Raw genomic sequence first — 19602 nt, forward strand, 5'->3', positions numbered from 1 at the left:
CTGTCGTTTGTTTGTTTTTTTGCAATTTTACATTTGCACAGGTTTTTACTTTTCTTGCCAGCAAAGGCAGATGAAAAGGGTTGATATGATTAACATGTTTGAATGTAAAATTTATCTATTTTTAAAGGCTTTTGTTTAACGCAACCCATTTAATCAATAGTACCAAGTGTAATGTTTTAATGTGTATGTAATTATAGTATAGATGCATTGCGCCCTGCCATTTTAATTAGATCTGATTTAATTCGTGATGAATCATCAAGTAGAATGATGTTTGTGATTTTCTAAATAAATGGCTTCATTTTGTGCCACCATTTGATGTAATGCAAAACAGCTTAGAACACGTTAGCGTTACAAATTGCATACCTTCGGGCTAATAACTGTGCATGACCGGTTACATCGTTAGCTGTGTTGCTAACGTATTTTTGTATATGCTGGTATACATTTGCACTTGCAAAGAGTTTTTACACGTTTTAAGAGAACGTTTTCACCGTAATCAAGTTGTATGAAGTAACCATACTACAGCAAAAAAAAAAAATGTTTTCTAATGAATCAATACACTAGGCGTTTGAACGGACAACGGCGAACAGTTACAATAATTACATACATTCAGGGGTTGAGCTATTGTGTTACTGATCGCGTTATTGGTTACGTTGTTACCGGGTGAAGCGGGTTTAATACACTGATTAACATTTTAGAAACACCATTTTTAGTCTGCTAAGAAAATATAACCATTTTTTAAAAGTTAACAATTATTTCAACATCAAAATAGTAAATTGAGTATGAAATCAATCGAAAGCAGACTTGTTGTAGCTGCTGTTATTTGTTCAAATATATCTCCTATTTTTCTGTACCGTCTTCGCAGTAGAACTACTCCCTTGCTGTAACTACGGCAACCGCGTTTGCTCCCTTATTCCTTCCTACCTGAAGAGCAGCGAAACGGAATTCGCGACCAACACAAACGGCAGCTGAGCGCCAGCCATCCTTTCGATCCGATCTTTCCTGTCTTCCACCTTCCACAAGACACCACACAACGAGACAACCCCTTCGTTTCCTGGAAGAGGGTTCTCCTTCTTTTTTTCCCATAACCCATTCGCGTTCAAAAATTCAAACCTGCATGAAGGGTCTTAACAGACACGACCGTGCCTGTGCGATTGTTTGTCGTCGGATGCACGCCGGACGGGGGGACGCAAGGACTAATGCGCGTTGTAACCCCGTACGCGCGTGCGAACGAGAAAGCCTGCATCCATTGCGTCACCATCGTCTTCTTCTCATCTCGGGCGTTCGGGCGCTCGGTAGCGCGTGTTCACGCGCGCGCTCCCATCACCAATTCGGCCACACTAGTTAACGGCTGACCGGCACGGTGGAAGGAACGGACCGTCTGTCTCTCTGTTGGGCCCTCCTCTGTTTCTTTTTGTTTTTCAGTTTCGGTAGGGTTTGCTCACCTTTCTCCCTTTACCTTTTTTTTTGCGTCACTGGCGTGTTGGAAAGTGAAATCGAACCCGCCGGTGGATGCTGCGCGCGTGTGTGTGTGTGTTTGTGAACGTCGTGCACAGTTTGCAAGCGCACGGAAAGTGCAAGTGGAGTTTAATTTCAATAGCAATTGTATTCATGTGAGCTGGAAATGCGGTAGCTTCCATAATCGGCCTTTCCTGCAGTGCGTGTTTGTGTAGGTTTGATTTGATCGACAACGACAGCTACAGAGCGCACTTACCCCGGCAGAGCGATCGAACGCGCAACCAAAACAAAACGATCGCCATAAACAGTGCTTGCCGTAATTGTAGCTCCAGTGTGCCCTTAATTATGTGTGCCTTATCTGCACCGCCGTTGGCAGATGTGACTCATGCGGTAGATGCAGGTTTACAAAGATAGGGATAGTTATGTGACCTTTATTGGCTGTTGCGAGTTTCCGTGTGGTGGATGTGATAATACAAATACGTTAATTACGATATGTGACTGATCATTCACACCGATCAGCTTTGATGCGTTTGCCGTGATTGCCGTGACGTTTGAAATGTGTTTTTTAGCTTTCAACATTTTCTATCTATTGAAAGATACTATAAATTTTAAATAATTCAGCAAATTAATATCTAATTCGTTTCGTTTCTTTCTAATTCAATTCTGAAGTGGTGAAGATCATGCCGTACTGTAGAGAAACAAATGTTGTGTTTAATGTCAACCACAAGCTCGTCATACAATATTACAAAAACACGTTTCAAATCTGTCTAAGCACACCAACTTTATAATGAAATCGTTGAAACGAATTATTCATAATTTCGAATACAAGAACAACAAGCAAACAAGGCAGATGAGCAGACACAAAAAAAAAACACACATCAAACACATTTAGAACAGAACAGAGCAAACGGTAAACATATGCCACACAACATCGTGTTTTGTAAACAGAACGATTAGCTGAATAGTAAATATTTTCCAAAACCCCCATTTTTACATGATCATTTGGACCTTAATCATAAAAAAAAAAAAATTAAAAACGATCACCTCTAAAACGATGAACGAATTATCTATTCCCACACAAACACACACATACTCATTTTATGAGGACATGAACTTTGACACAGTAGAGTAGGAAAAGGAAAAAGGAAAATAATACAAATTTCTTCACAAAAGCCGTTGCAATATGAGTGATTCAAAGGATATATTAATAACTCGTGCAGGGAGGGAAAAATAAATGCTTAAGAACATGAAACCCGTGAAAACAGGAAAAAAATATAACAGAGAGAAGAAAAGAGAGCAAAAAATGAAAGTGTTGTGTGTGTTCGATAATAAATTCCCATTAACCCACGCGTTACGGAGGAACGTTATTTGACAGTTGCGTTAATTGTACACGCATTCCACACGGTGCTAGCTTGCGGGAGATGTTGTGTTGAAGAACGCACCACTTTCGGTGCATTTTCCACCCTCAAAGAGTGGCCCCGTGTGTATGTGTGTGTGCGTGTCCGAGGAGAAGGAGTTTTCTCTTCCCACGCGTTGCTTTTTCCGCTCGTTAATGAAAAACACTCACGTGTAGGAGAGAGGCCGGCGCGATCGTTACGCGAGACCGCGATCATTATTGATAGATAGTGGGCAAGTGTTGGCCGTGTGCTTTGGGACCTCGGGGACAACAACAGCAAAGAAGAAAAAAATGCTGATGACCCCAACTGTCCCTTTAAATATAGAACCGCGGTGTGCGGTTGGAGGTGATCACGGCACCGAGACACATCAATTTTCATTTTTCCCCTTTTATTTTCGTTTTGCCAGTCTGTGTCTGTGTGACCTGAAAATGTCGCTGGAGTACCAAGAGGATGCTTTCGGCAAGCTGGCCGTCGGCCGACGGTGGAAAACCCGCGCTATGTGCTCGTCGTGCTAGGGAAAAGTGTTGTTGTGTTGTCCCTGGCAGAAAATGGGGAAATGTGTTTTTGGTGGCAAGAAGCGAAGGGAACAAAATTAAGTGAAAGTCGTAAAACAAAACAAACCAAAAAAGAAAACGAGTGTTGAGTGATAATTTTAGAAAGCATCGCAATATTTTTGAGGCATCTGTGAGCGACACAAAACGTTTGAAGATTGTTTTGTTGAAGAAGTAGAGTTTGCGTGAGTGAGGTGAGAAGAATACGTTTTGCAGTGTGTTGTGTAGTGTACGAAAAAAAGACGAATAAGTAAGTGTCCCGCTGTGTTGTCACAGTCGGATTGTTGTTCTATTATCATGACACAGGCGACCGATTCACGTACGCCACCGGCACCGAACGCTGCTGGAACCCGGCCCCGGATTAATCTCACAATGCCGCCAGTCTACGTGGCGCCACCATCGGTCCAGGCGCAGCACACGCCGGCCAAATACTCCCCGGCACACTACTTCCAGCAGCTGCACCAGCAACAGCAACAGCAAGCGGCCCAAATGCTCCACAACCCGCTCTACCAACCGGGAGTCCCGGTAACGCCCGGCTCACCGACCAGGATCTCGCTCGGTACCGACGGTGGCCTGGGGGCCGCTGGTGAGCAGCCCGACTACACCGACTACTACTCGATGTATCCGGCCAAGGCGGGCGAGTTTATGTTCAAGCAGTTCGAGGGCTTCCGGGACTTTACGCTCAACACGGCCAAATCGGGCCTCGGCGTGGGGGAGAAGTCCGTCTTCTGGATGTACACCAAGATCACGAAATGGTCGCGGAAATGGTTTACGCACTTTTTCCTCTTCCTGATACTGTTCCTGTACTCGGTGGCTGGCGCTGCGCTGTTCGTTGCGGTGGAAGGTATGTATCGTGTGGGGCGAACAGGGGTGGGTTGAAGTGTTTTAATTTAATGCTTTACATACCACACGACGGGGGCTTTTTTCATTGCTTTCAAACATTTCGAAGGAGTGAGGTAAATGTGGAAGATGCCAAATTCGAAATGGCATATTTTGGTCCTGTTAGTTGTTAGGTGTACAACGATGTTTTTGATATTTTGCTAAACATTCCTCTACACTCTCTGGTTGAGAGCAATCAATTTTTGAGTACAATCAAAACCACAACTCTTGGTACAAAAGTAATGGCCACATTTTGTACTCTTTTATCTTCTGATATCTACAGCACATCTTATCTAGATAGAAACTGAAAAATGGTCTTATGAGCTCATTAAATTCATTGAAAACATTAAGTACATTAAACACGGTGACTAATGGTGATCCGAACCATTTAAGAATTCAACCAAAAATACCCACTACTACTGGAATGACTACATACCCGGAAAAATAAGTTACTCATAGTGAATAATCTGAGTCCTTTATCTTGGATATAATTTGAATCACTATGAGTGAGATGTTAGTAAGGACTAGGGATGGCATAAGAGACCAGGAGGTGCATTACGTTCATTTTTCATCAAATTAGTTTGTAATACTCATTATTAAATTATTGTCTTATCCGACTTTATCGTTTGTTTCATTAAATATGTTAAAACATAACATACAATTATTCAATACGGATTTTGATAATGTTAGGAGTTTGACATAGCAACTCACGCTGAATTGAGAACCCGCACGTCAACGGGCGGTTTGTTAAACTGCTCTATATTCCATCACTTATAACATCATTGGTTGGTACAGAGAGTTTATCAACTCACGACTATTGAGTTCCAAACACTGCGAGTGGATCGTTTGGCACTACGACAACGACATTTTATATTATCCTAAAACAAGACTTCGTTTTGGGTAATTGGACTCATACATTGCTAACATTTCACACAATCAAACATCCTAATTCAGTTTACTCATCACTTATTTGAATCTCTCTCAGGAGAGCTCACTAAATTCAAGAAGGAAATGTCATGTACTGAAACCCAAACGTCTTCACACGTCTAATGAATTCAAACGAATATTATGACTTGGAACTGATATGCCCTGACAGTCCTGAAATAATCTATTTGGCATAGCACCTTAGGCTAAAACAATATATTCAACTGAATAGTAGAGAATTATTCAAATTTTCAGCCATGATATTCTTAGTACAAAGGAAAAAAGACACACAAAAATCAGATTTTTTTACTTTCTTAGGAAATCGAATGGACATATATTTATGGTGTGATTGATAAATCATTCAAATTCGATTTATGCACTCCCAATCACTTTTTAGGTCCGTAGTGTCACGTATCTGATGAGACATATTCGATTTAGCACGTACTGGCGCTGTCTGGAACGACTGGAACCTGACAACAGGAAATAATTGTTTCTGTTTTATTTGCCAGTAATCATGCCTATTGGCCAATATTTAACACAAAATAAACACAAATTTAAATGTCTCAATAATGTCCGTAAAAATAAGCCACCTAAAACTGTCTTGCTTTAAAAAAACAAAACTTTGACCCCTGCATCTAGCACGTCTGGTCTCTCCTTTACTACTTTTACATTTAACGACCTTAGAGAGATTTTTATTAAGCACGTACCGATGTGTGTATGTGTGTACATGTGTCTCTGGTTTGGTTTTTCTTTTTGCTCAACGCACCAAAGACACATAAAATGATCTGATTTTCACCTCGTGCCCCAACCACGCCTCACGGTGTGCAACCGAGTTTGCTCTCTAAATCCAAATATTTTAAACAAATCCGTGACGACACATACGCACCATGCCATCATTAGATGTCACATTCAGACACCATCATCGGGCATTATCATCAACAGCCACCGCAGTAGGCAGCAGCAGTGGGCAGCGGACAGCAACAGCTCTTACCCTTGCCTTACCCTGCGTATTATGTTTTATTTAGTCGTTGTTGTACTGTTGCGATTCACCACTGGGGTGGTTATTTTGTTGTTGTTGAGGATGCATGGGTCAGCCAAACCCAGATGGTACCGCAGCAACACAGACACAGGTCGTCACGGAATCGACCCGTCCGCATGCTCCACGCGGTGGTCGGTCACATTAATTTATTTATTTTTATTTTGCCTAATATTTTTCCGTTAATCATCTGCTAAAATTATCTCCCGAGAATACAGTCACACATTCTCTCACACCGAAGTAGAGTTTTCCAACGAAACACGGTCTATCCATTGCGTTTCGATTTCAATACCGTGCTGCGGTGGTGCGGAGGGCACACTGCGGCTGTTGGTTGGTATGCGACTCTGTTTGCCTTCCTGCGAAAAACCAAGCACGGAGTTCATTTTCCATCCCATTTGCAACTCACTGGTTCGGAGAGAGGGTCGATGTGACCCCCTTTTTTTCATCCCCTTTGAATATTCTGGGAAGATGTCAACGCTGTCGAATGTCATCATTGGCGCGGGCGAACCGGCGCTGATGGATGAGAACTGGTGACAAACGATCGCGTGACAGACAGGTGCTGTTTTTCTTTTGCTCCCGATCACTGGTTGGAACAATGTTATGGCAACGAGTTATGAGCTAGTTGTTCTAGTTTATGATCCAATTTTCGGGTTTGACAGTGAACATGAACACTGTAACCGATTTAACATTGAAGAGAGGCTTAACAAATGGATTAAGCTTCAAGGTGCAATGGCGCGTTGCAATGAAAAATAGATAGAAACATTGACAAGCCTTTTGTTGCATCATCTGACAAGGAGACACTAATTTAAAGTGCTGTTTGACTGGTGTGATCTTGTAAATCTTGTGTTGGACACGTGTGAACATGTTTAATCCTGAGTGACATTGGTTTACTAACTAAAAATCTCGTCAGGAACATTCGAGTTGATGATGCAAAATTCCAAAAAAAATGGAATTTTGAAAGAGATCGTGAAATATTGGTTTTTGATGATAAAATAGGGGAAAAAATAGGGAAATTATAACAAATAAAGATATTTTCCGAATAACTGCAACGTTTTCTACAATAAAATATTTGTTTGAACAAATATTTTTTCTGTCCTTTTCCACGCTCACATACAAATTTCACTACGAACACGTAGCAACAACTGTTGTGATGCAAAATAAACGTTAATAAGGATACTTTTTTTAATATAATTGAGTTTAAATAGTTGATGAAGGTCGTATTCCTTCTTTCAGTCAACTTCGTTAGAACAATAAACGGGCCGTTAATTAGTAGTAATAACTACAATAAAATGTACTGAAATCACTCACACCCATGCTATAAATTGTTGCTACAAAATTGCGCCTAAATGTATGCAGTTGCGCAATACAAAAGCATCAGCAAAGATAGCTAATAGAGGAGAGAAGATGAACTACTAAACTGAATAAGTTGATATGAACTATCGAAGAGCCGTAACTCATCCAAAGTTACCTAAGCATCTGCTAAATAAACCATTACGCTCATCACAAAACTGCACTCAATGCTAAATAATGCCACGCGCGAATTAATTGCCATTTCAAATCAGTTTATATCACCACCAATCATCACTTCCGTGCGGCTTTCGTGGCTTTCACCTAACGCAAAATGCATGACGACCTCCAGTGCTTTCTTTCTCACAAGCAACTCCAAAATCCAAATCCGCGCTTATTTAATTTAACCCATCAATCGCAGACAGTTTAATTGCTTGCTCGTTAACCTCGCCGTGCCGAGTTACGACATCATCTTCACGCCCATTTCCCATTCCTCCCCACGCTTAAGTGAGGTCAAGAATGACGCGTGCGATTACGCTGCCAGGCGCGCGAGCGCGCGCTCGCGTTGTCCACTTCAGCTGAATTTTCATCCAAACACACTGGCCGCCACTGCACGTACTGACTGACTTGTATCATAATAATAATGCCGTCTGGCTTAGGTGAGGCCGATAATCCGCCGGAAGTAGATGTTGCTAGCAATGGTTTCAACGAAACTGCAGCCATCGCCGCCAACGGCGCCGCTACTGCTGCTGCTGCTGCTGCTGCTGCTCCTACTAATGCCAGCTTTATGGCGCTCGAGCCGACGACTAGTGTCTTTGGTAAGTGTATCACACCCACGTCCTTCCCAACTGCCCTGTGTTTTCCCTTCCCCGTGGTGTTGGAAAACGTTTGCCCAATGTTTATCAATCGTTAATCGAAGCGCACCCTGCCGCACGATCAACGCTGGCAAATCGAACCGGAAGCCTGCCTCGAACCCAGCGCTGAGACGGTGATCGTGATCGACTGTACAGCTTTATTTTTATTAACTCGCGCTTTGCCACGTTGCTTCTACTAACCCGAACACGGTGTAGCAGCCGGCTGTACTATCGCCGTCTGCCAGTTGCCCGAATTATTACTTATTTACCCACTAGGTCACGAATCTTGAATCACAGACCATTTCCCTACCTCGATGGGGAAGGTGAGGGAAAATCAACGCATTTCGTGGTGGAAATCGCGCTTCGGCAATAATCTGCTTCCCTCCGCGCGTTCGGAAAATTCAAACCACCTGCTCTTGCTCGCTCTCGTTCACTCGCTCACCTCCTAGCTCGAGGCATCGAATTTCAACGCGATGATCGCGGTCGGATGGTTTTTTGATTTGTTTACGGGGTGGCAATGGCTTAAAAATAAATCTCGACTGCCCCCCCATACTCTCCCCGTTTCTCGTTAGGTCGTGCGGGAGAAAAATGACTTCACCATACGTCATCAATGCGTTCGCCATCAAGGGGGAGGGATGGTGATGTGTTTTTCATTATCTGCCAGAGACCAGAGACCAGACAAAACGGTTTTAGTCGGCAGAAGAGCAAGAAAGATCGCTTGGTGGTTGTGTTGAGTGTGTGTGTGTGTGTGTGTATTTATTGCCATCCTGCTTAGGACGGTTTGGTTGTTTTCTTAAAGTTAGGCGTATTTGGTTTTCCCCACGGGGGGAAGGAACAATTTTCCCAGCGCGCTAAGACAGCTGATGGAAGAGAGAACAAAAAAAAAACGGTTGACGGTTTCGGTCGTGTGTTTTCCTCGTTTTTTGTGTGTGTGTGTGGCCGGCTTCTAACAGTTTCCTTACGTCATAATGCGTCGGTGGCGTTTGATTGCTTTCCACGAGTTTACGAGCTAGGCCGGTTTATTGTTAAACAAATAGTACAAAGTCGTACTGACCATTGGGTTTTTGGGCGTAAAGGAAAACGATCAACGCGCTCCCTAAAACGACCCACGATCGGCACACAGATCGGGAGGAGCAAAATATGATCGATTCAAATTGCAGAAGAAGTTTACTCGAAGTCGGTACACCCACGAAAAAAAAAAAACAACACTGACCGATTAGAAACTGTTTATTTACGCCAAATCGGCTCCGTGTGTGCGGAAATATTAATTCAGTTCAATCTCCTGTTTTTTTTTATTGTTTCCCTCCGGTTTCATCCTTTTTATGTTGGTTTTTGTGTGTAATTTAATGAACATCGAATACCACCATCTCCTTGCCGCTGTCTGGTCCCCCCCGCGTGTGAGCAGGAACGCACGAGAAAAAGATGGAAACCAACGTGAACCACGCGAAACGGATGCTGGCGAAAAACCTACGCATACTGGCGCTGGATCGCGAGAAGCTGGAGGTATGTTTGTCTTTCGCAGACTGGATAATCAATAAAATAATATTTTCCCATGATTTGTTTTTGTGTGTGTTTAACGACCCTTTCAGAATCCCGATCCGGACATCTGGGAGGGACGGGCGATCAATCTGGTCGAGGAGTACAGTGCCGTCCTGTACCAGTCCTACAAGGAGGGGTCGTTTGAGAACAAGCAGAACAAAAAGACCTGGTCCTTCTGGAATGCGGTGTTCTACTGTGGCACGATCTACACTACTATTGGTGAGTATGAACTCTTCCCTTTTTAATTCTGTCAAAAACTTTGGATAAATGCTGCACGGAAAATTGTAAAAAATGAAGTTATAAAAACTAAACATAAATTAAAAAAAAAAAACAATTAAAAAAAGTTAAATATAAATACAGTCTGTTCCCGAGTTACACGGTTCTCGATTTACGCGGATTCGGAGATACGCGGTTTTCCAAATTTGACAGATCAAATGTCAATTCAGTACAATTTGCGGAAAGAATTGTCCAATGCAGTATGAATCGCACTAAAATGCGTCTCATACGACAAATTAACTGTAGTTAAGTTATTTATGATAGTGTGAAAAATTTTCTGGCCCTTAACAAAGGGTTTAAAAGTGAAATGGGGCCATTCCGTTACTTAATGACCGAAAAATCCATTATTTTGTGAAATGTGTCAACATTTTTTCAAAATCCTTAGGATTTCATAACGAAACTCATATGTTTGTTGACGTTCTAAATGACCACATTACAACGCACTTATTAGATTTTTATCATAATTGTTGTCAAAATACAATGTTTAATTAAAATTTATTGCCTTTTTACCATATTTACGTAACATAAACATACTTTTTTACTTTAGTGCCATTAAACACACGCAAAAAGGCATGTTCCTGTAGTGGTCTTAGTTATCAAATCAATAAAAACAAGAAATTTTAGATTTTTTTCGACGATATTTTCGACGTGTTGTACTGTTTTCACTAAAATAAGCAAAAGAAATGAGTTTTCGGCAGGTAATTTATAAAAAAAGGCCAGAATTCGCTTATTTGGCGGAATGAAAAATTGACTTCAAATCAATCACACTCTTCCGGGTGCGGGTTGACGACAGGTGTGATGCAGTACTTTAGTTAATAGCTTCATCAATCAAATTTATACATTTTCAAAAGATCAAATTACGAAAGAAATCATACGAGCAAGGATAATCCTTGATATTCATACGAAAACAGCTTCAAAACTAAGTTCCATTGATATTATACACTGTTTTGGAGGTATCTTTGTTTACCACCACTATAGGAATACAATACAACAACTATAGGAACCATACCACTATTATAGGTACAATGAAACAGTCACAAAAATATGTATTTTTTCGTAAAATTGATGTATTTCATGGTAAAAATAGTTGTGATTGCAAAAATAAAACATATTCCATTTGCTATGTGTAAAAATATTAATGAATTTTTCTTCCTGATACTTCAAATCCATTAAAACACATTTGTACCTCTACAAATGGCACCACTATTGGTACATTTACCCTATTTTGCACAAATCGTATCAAATAAATGATAAAGTGTTTAAAAGCACTAAATTGTATAAGAAATACCGAGTAAACAATTGTATTTTGGTCGAAAACCGCGAAATTCGACTTACGCGGATATTCGAGTTACGCGGACTCCTCGGGAACGCACAAACCGCGTAACTCGGGAACAGACTGTACAATCAACTATTGACCCATTTCCATCTTAAACTCGAATTAGAACAAAACATTTGAACAGTTTTTTGCTGAAACTGCAGCATAGTTGCTAGTGATATTATTTATATGAGCAGCTTTTGACGAGCATTGACTCTTGACACCTTGATCACGTTGGAAAAGTGTGATTTGTTTGTTATTTTTGTCAGCAAATATGATGCTTACCATCTGCACACCATCGTGAGCTATTCTCTGTGGATCATTTAATAGTTCAAAGTGTCTCAGCTCATGAGAACCGAATGCCAACGAGATAATTTTTTGAATGAAACCCGAGACCACGAGCGTCGATTTTTTTATGCTTTCTCGCTATGAGGTGATCCATACTCTACGCAACGCTTACAATAACAAGAAGGTGTCTTCTAGCGTTATAATATGTTATTAGAAACAAAACTCTGTTACTAGCGTTTCAGGCTTTGCAACCAATTGCAAAACAAGATGTTATTGATATTACATAGTTGCAGATGAGCTCAGATGAGCAATGCATAGTTGCAGGATATTGTTTCTTTTAAAAAAATCGATAAATATGCGCTTTGGTTAAGTGCACTTTTGCTACATAATCTTTTCAAATGTCCTTAAATAGTGTACAACAATGTTGCTCATTTAATGGCCCCCAAAATGTTTCCTCCAAAACTAAAAACAAATAAATAATGGAATAAACACTCCTTGCTTGTATTAATGGCTCACTAGTGGCTTATATACTTCATTTTCACAATTTTCATCAACACGAATGTGTTGATATGTTATTTTATGTAATATTTTTATGTTTTGATGTGGTTTTGATAGGTTATTATACAAACAACTACATCTTTTTACTTTCTGACTAATGCACAAAGATAAAAGATGCAAAAATGTTCAATTTTGACCGATGAGAGTGCCAAACAACCCAACGCAAAAATGATTGCCAAAAGAGACATTATGGTAAAAAGACTAAAATTGAACACACTGTCCAAATTGCATTGTGATCGAAGACCGAATTCATGTTTAAACCAATGCAGTTGTACTGTAAATTTTAATAGCCTCTTCACTAACAAATTATAAGAACAAAAAAATACGATTTTCTGCAACGCACTGTGAATTGAGGTAACATTTTGAGCAGCACTGTAAAACCTGTTGCAATACGATTTTCCCGCGAGACAAAAGACGTCGTGTAGCGTCGCATCGGTTTGTTTTCTTTTTTTACTAGCACCCGAACCATTCCGGACGATTTTCCGAAGCAGTGTAACGCTTCGTAACGCGTCCGCCGCATACTGCATCGGTCGGGCATGGCTACCGCATCACAAACAGAACCAGTTTGGAGTGATATTTTGGAATTGAAGTGCACAAAATAGTGTTGGAATGTTTTACATTAATTGTGAAATGTTTTATCAAACTTTAATGCAACATATGATGATAGAAACTAATGTGATGCGAATGCGAAAATAAATTTGAAGGCCAAACACGCCGCCACTGCATTCAAACCGATTTGCTGCAGTTTTGCGTTGATGCGTCTTTTTTCCAGCGATGCGCATTACGGCCAACGTGTTGCAGTGCGGACGGAATCAGTGTTTGTGTGTTGATTCAATTTACCTTCGACATTCATTCGAAGGCAGTCGAGGCACATCAACACACTACAATCAGTCTACTAATGTGTCGCACAAAACCACGATTTAGCACAACAACTGCAGTTCAAGTGCAGCGCACGATCAACAACAGCTGATTCTTGTGTCGTCATAAAAAAAACACTCACTCACAGCGTTTTTCTCTCCTAGTGAAGAGCACATGTTGCGGGCACAGGCAGAATGGAAAACTGAACAAAAAAAAGGCTGCGGGCGAGACAAAATCCCACTTTGCGTACGTTCACACAGCGAAACGAAAAAAATAAGACGAACGCAACCCGGTGTGCCGTTTTTCGGGTACGGTTTCGCTTATTTTTAGCCCCATTCCGACCGCAGAACACTTCGAGCGGTCGTCCTGAGCGGTTCCCGCGCGGAGCGTTTGTCTGCCGCGCCGAGTGACGTTAGTGGGAGAGAATTTTCCAACCGAAATTGAGACATCGGTCGTTTCAGCGTTTGCCCAATTGTTCGATAATTGGGTGGCAAAGTGGTCGCGATAATTAATACCCACGGCTTTGTTTGGTAGGGGAGGGCATATAAAATGTCCAACGTTTGGTTGCAAAACTCGGTCATATTACTGGTGCAGTGAGGTGTGAAAATTTGGGGAAGAAATCCCTAACCGTACGTGAGAGCGTGTGCGTGTGAGTGTGGAAAATTATTTTTACCCCACAGTCCCCAGTCCGTGTCCGTGTCGCGGTGGATGCCAGTAGTAACCGTTTTGGGGGAAGAAAAACACACGCACACACACTAGTGAGCAGTGAGTGGTGAGTGAAATAGAATCGTTTGGACGGACGGTGAAACATGGATGCGTCTAGCAGTGGGAGTGCAGTGCCGGTGGTGGCCCGCAGGCGTCGCCGGGCAGCGAGACAGCTGCGTGAATCGACGCCCGATCCGGCCCGCGACGGAAGCGTCGGCAGCCAGTCGAACTCGTGCGACGATCAGAGCGGGTCCGAGTCCCGCAGCCGCAGCACCGTGGAAAGCAGTCCATCCTCCTCGAAGAAGAGCTTGATCGAGCGGGCGATCGATTATGGAAACTCGCATCGGAATAAAATTCTGGCCCGCAAGGAGAAGAAGCTGTCCAGTGCGGTCGCACCGAGGAGTCGATCGGTGCCGCGCGACGAGGGCGATGTACCGAGCAGTCCGGAAATATTCTCACTACTCAGGCGGGCCAAGCGAAGTCTGTCGGGTGCACGGTAAGTGTTTGGCAGGTGGTTTTAGGTTTTGGTTTAAGAATTTGGATTGCTAGCCAGATTTTCGAGGGAAAATATTGGCCCAGCTGTTGATTGATGCCCGTTAGCCGAGCGTTACTGGGGAGCGTTACCCCGAAGCGACGGTTTAAAAATAGTTTCACAATACCGTCCATCGAAAAGTGGGATCAAATGAAGCCAAAAATAAGTGTGGAATTGATTGCATTTCTGGCATATGAGCGGTAACAATTGTAGTTTTAGATACTCACTTTCAAACCCCTTTGCAGCAAACCCAAAACGGACGACTCGAGCGATGGTGGCCGCATCTCCGACACGGAGGTACGCAAGCGGCGCGAACGCATCGAACGCTTCCAGACCGAACGATCGCGCGAAAGCTCGGAAGGCAAAGCGGCCAACCCGCTGCAAGCCAATCTGCAACGCTTCAACGAAGAGCGGCGCAAATTCGAGCTGGAAAAGTTGAAGTTCTTGCAGGAGAAGCGTGAGCTCGATCGGATGCGGCTGCGACGGTTCGAGAAGTACCGCGAAGAAATGCTGGAAGAGCAAAGCCGCAAGCTGAAGGCAAAGCTGCAAGAAGAGCGTGCCAAGAGCATCGAAGCTACTCCGATGCCTCCGCTGGCACCATCCGTTGCCCATCGGGCTCGTACTCCAACACGACCGGCCGACAGTCTGTCGCCGACCGTTGCGAAGAAGAAGATACTGATCGTACCGAAGGCACGCTCATCTAGCCGTTCGGCCTCGACAAGCGAAGATGAGGGTCGTTTGTCGTCCGATGAGGAGAAGAAGCAGACAGTTAGGCGTCGCTTTTCGCCGCGAAAGCCGAAGAGGACACGTTCTTCCAAGCTGGAGTCGATGGTGAGACGCACCCATCCGCGGACGGATGGGATCACTTCGCCCGAATCGGAGCTACCGTCAGACTTTCAGCCGGAACAACCGGAGCCGGTGGTTCGGAATGATGCTCCGGAGGAGCCAAAACCAGAACCGGAAAGCGTACTCACACATCGACGAGTAGCTGGACAGGAGGATGCAAAAGAGGAGCAGCTGTTGCTTGTGGAGGAACCAAAGAAGCAACCGCTTGAGGAGGAATCAAAACCTCAAGAAGTAAAGGAAACGGATGAGAAGGATATTGAAGCAGGCAAAGAGCTTTCCCTTCAAGAAGACGGGCTTAAGATACGGCAGCGACGCAGGTCACTCGTGCTGTACGTTGAGCAGCCCGGGGAGATCTTCAGCTGGCGACAGATCACGCAAGAGTGGTACGACATGTGGCAGGACTTCCTGGACGATCATCCGGAGGAGCTCGTCCGGATGAAGGTGCAGGTGAACCACTGCCTGTTTTACTTCGCAGTGATGGTATTGCTGTGTGGCGTCGGTGGCATCGCGTTCCGGTTGACCGAGGGTACGTTCGAGTCGCAGTACAAGTGTGGCGTGAAGCGCGTCAAGCGCGAGTTCATCGATCAGCTTTGGCTTTCCAGTCACAATCAGAGGTAAGAGAGGGGCTCTAAATATCCAAGCGATCTTTTTGTTTTCTGAGATTCACTAACTGCTTGTTGTACGACAAAAAACACAGGGAAGAGGACTGGAAGTTATCGGCACGCAACCGGTTGCGCAAGTTTGAGGAGGAGCTCCAGATCGCGTTCGAGGCGGGAATGAAAACGTACAGCGGCAACACGGCCTGGAACTTTGTGAACGGCGTCATCTACTCGCTTACGGTGGTGTCAACGATTGGTAATGGGAAATTCCAGAAGAATAACTTCCGAATTATAATCTTCAAATAAACATCTAAGAACTTCTACTGTTTACGATGTTTCATTTTTGAACCAAGAATGAATATCAGAGTCACTCTATTTCTAACCATAAAATGTGTCTTCTTAACTCTCTCGCCAGGATATGGACATATTTCACCGTCTACGACGACCGGCAGGGCGCTGACGATTCTATACGCGATCATCGGCATACCGATCTTTCTGATCGTGTTGGCCGACTTTGGCAAGCTCTTCACGAGGGGCATCAAGTTCATGTGGGCCTACGTGCGACGGTTGTACTATACGGGCTCGGTTAAAAAGGTTCGCAAGACTGCACAAGTTCAGGTAAGCTTAAAGCCGTTTAAGGAAAATCCCCAATAAAATGTTTACTAATACATCTATTCTTGTCTCTTTTTAGGAGGTAATGAAGGGCCTCAATGTCGTCTACGATATGGTCAGGCGACCGAGTGCCGATAACGAACTGCAGGGAGCAACAACCACGACAACCGTGGCCGCCCAACAACCCCAGCAATCCACACCGCCCCAACCCGTCCAAAGACCTCCGTCGGAAGCTCCAACGGCAGCCGCTTCCGGTACCGGCATCGAAGCCATCCCCGTGCCGGACACCCCAACTACCCCGGTGCCCGAAACGTTCGAAATCGACGACGAGTTCAATCTGCCCATCTCGGTCGCGATCGTCATACTGGTCGCGTACATGCTGTTCGGGGCGCAGATCTACTGTACGTGGGAAAACTGGAGCTTCTTCGAGGCGTTCTACTTTGTGTTCATCTCGATCTCGACGATCGGGTTCGGCGATTACGTGCCCCAGCACCCGATCTACATGATGTGCAGCATACTGTATCTGATCTTCGGCCTGGCGCTCACCTCCATGTGCATCAACGTGGTGCAGCTGAAGCTGAGCGACAGCTTCCGGCAGGCCAGTGCAAAGATCGGCGCAACGATTGGGCTGCAGATGGCGGAAGCGGCCTCCCAGCATCAGCACTCACCGGTGCACACACCGATCGAGCTGGCCGCAGTACACACCTCCACCCCTACCAGTGCGGTGAACGTGAGCCTGAAGGACACACCGACCTTACCGGCCCGACCGTCCAGCTCCGTACCAAAGCCAGACAAGAAGGAGTAATGCGGGAGAGCGGGTTATCTGTTATACGAAAACAGTACGCACAAGTACAATGCACCAAGAAATGGCACGAAACGGGATGAGGGGGGGGGTGGAGTGTGGGGAGCGGGTATGATCGACGGAAGCGCTCTTATTTATATTAGCTAGGACTATATAAACAAAGAAAAGAAAACTGCATTATTAAGTCAAACGGACGCGGGACCGATGCGGGAACCTGCCGCGCAGTGAAGATTGTTATTTAATGTTAAGCTTAAGGACGAACGTTAACAAGACGGACATTGTGTGCCCGGGGGGTTTTTTTGGGTCTAGAGGGTTGGGGTTGAATTTGAAAAGCGAAAGCCAAACAAAGAAGCAAAAAAAAAGAATAAAAGATAAAAGATATACGCTACAAGCAAGGGGAGCTTCCAGCTTTGCTAGTTAAGCGCGTGTTTTAATTGCTCGGAATGATCGAAATAAATGCTACTCTATATTTTGAAAATTAAAATAACAAAAGGGGTTTTTTTTAAATAAGAATAAATTATTTTTGAAACGAAATAAAACTTTTACAGGGTCTATTTTCTTCTACTTCTACTTGTATGGATATGCCAGCCTATACTGGCTTCCAAGACTTATTCAGTGCCACTGTACCACGGAACCGTCCCGTCTTTTGACGTTTGTATTAAAAAATGGACCGAAATTGTGGATTTTCCTTGGGTTTATCTTAACCCGCACTAACGAAACATTAATTGCCCTTTCAATAATTGTATTCCATGAGTCAACAGACATAATTTGATACCTCTATCAGTCGAACACTAACCGTGATGGCCAAATAAGTGAAACAACTTAAGTTCAGGAGTGTCCGCGATAAAAAACGACCCGTAGTGTCTAAAACGGACTCCGTGTGGCAGTGTGTGGACGTAGTATTAGCCTATTTCGGCATCTACAACATCTTGGCACTATTCGATAACAGTCAAAGCATCGAAATAAAGCCCAGATTCGATTGTTTGACGCTGCTGAGCGACTAAAAGCTTCAAATAATGCTGAAAATGAAAACCGAGGAAAAAGTAGCTACATCGCTGTAGCTCAATGCGATTGTTTCAGGCGAATTTCGGCGAAATTTCGATATGACGCCCAAGTCCGCGAATCCGTCCAACATCCCATAACTGCATCACATAATGCAAAAGCTCTATTCCAACAATTTTGTTGCGAAAACTGAGGGAGAATTGATAAAAATCGGAGTTAGACTATAAAACATGCCTATCCGCAAGTCTTCGACCGATATGGCGAAAATTCTGGATAACTGATAACTGGAAATTTAAATAATTACCTTTCAAAGGATGTTCATGAAAATAAATTCTATAGCTTAATTTTTTTTCTACAGCCAGCCAAAAAAAGTCAATTTTACAATGCAAACCTTACTAAATTGAAAATATTTTCCTTCACATTTTCGCATCGAAACAGATCAAACGTGCTACTTCTAGTTCAAGCCACTCGAGAAAGTGCGAAAAAGCTCCAAGATCAAGTGAAACTATTGTTTTGTTTTGTTGTAGCTTACTAAAAAAAGGGAGGTTCAGATATGTTGCTTTTCAAGAAGTATTCACGTTTGTTCAAAAATATATAACATTTTCTCCACTCTAATAATAATATCGGCATTGTAAGGATTCATAAAATGCTTCATTACTTACTTACTTACTAATCCGGCGCTATTTCCGCTTACCGGTCTTGGCCTGCTTCCGCTCACGGTCTCGCGTCTTCGTCTGCCAATTCGTTATACCAGCTTTAATGGCAGACGCCTCCACAATTTAGGTCTACCACGCCCGCTCTGTCCTTGTGGACGGCCTACAGGTTGGTCGCGACAGGTTCTTTGAGATGAACTGATTTTCAGGCTGTAGAAAGATCGGTTGGCAGCCAGCATCCTAGCGCGCACCTCAGCTACCATTATGTTGTAGTTCCTGACCTTTGACCCATGACAGGTGATTTCAGGGATGAATTCAGAAGTGCGTTCACCTATCTGTATTGGTAGGTCCGCTGATGTTGCCACCATCAGTTTGGTCTTTGTCTCGTTTATCTGTAATCCGAGGTTCTATGCCGCCTGCTCGATCTCTTGGTAGGCTTCTGCTTCATAGGAAAGACGCAGACCAATGATGTCTATATCATCAGCGTATGCCAGGATCTGGGTTGACTTATAGAAGATGGTTCCCGTAGTCTCCACCCTCGAGTCGCGGATGACCCTCTCTAGTGCCAGGTTGAATAGCAGACAGGCAAGCACATACACCTTCACATATAGGAGTTAGGATAGGAGTTTCCATA

The 19602-nt window shown here is 43.5% G+C and overlaps 2 protein-coding genes across 2 annotated transcripts; both read left to right on the plus strand.

Annotated features, from left to right (window-relative positions):
- Positions 1 to 773: 773 nt before the first annotated feature.
- On the plus strand, positions 774 to 13494 carry LOC121602059. Its single transcript, XM_041930830.1, has 6 exons — positions 774 to 1427; positions 3259 to 4247; positions 8189 to 8347; positions 9789 to 9886; positions 9973 to 10141; positions 13382 to 13494. The coding sequence occupies exons 2-6, from the start codon at positions 3701 to 3703 to the stop codon at positions 13492 to 13494; spliced, it is 1086 nt and encodes a 361-aa protein (XP_041786764.1). The 5' UTR covers positions 774 to 1427; positions 3259 to 3700.
- Positions 13495 to 14026: 532 nt separating this feature from the next.
- LOC121602058 lies at positions 14027 to 17475 on the plus strand. Its single transcript, XM_041930829.1, has 5 exons — positions 14027 to 14418; positions 14700 to 15914; positions 15998 to 16155; positions 16315 to 16517; positions 16591 to 17475. Exons 1-5 carry the CDS (start codon positions 14027 to 14029, stop codon positions 17314 to 17316), a joined length of 2694 nt encoding a protein of 897 aa, XP_041786763.1. The 3' UTR covers positions 17317 to 17475.
- The last annotated feature ends 2127 nt before the right edge of the window (positions 17476 to 19602 follow it).

The sequence above is a fragment of the Anopheles merus genome, unplaced genomic scaffold (genome assembly GCF_017562075.2).
Source record: "Anopheles merus strain MAF unplaced genomic scaffold, AmerM5.1 LNR4000281, whole genome shotgun sequence".
NCBI lineage: Eukaryota > Metazoa > Arthropoda > Insecta > Diptera > Culicidae > Anopheles > Anopheles merus.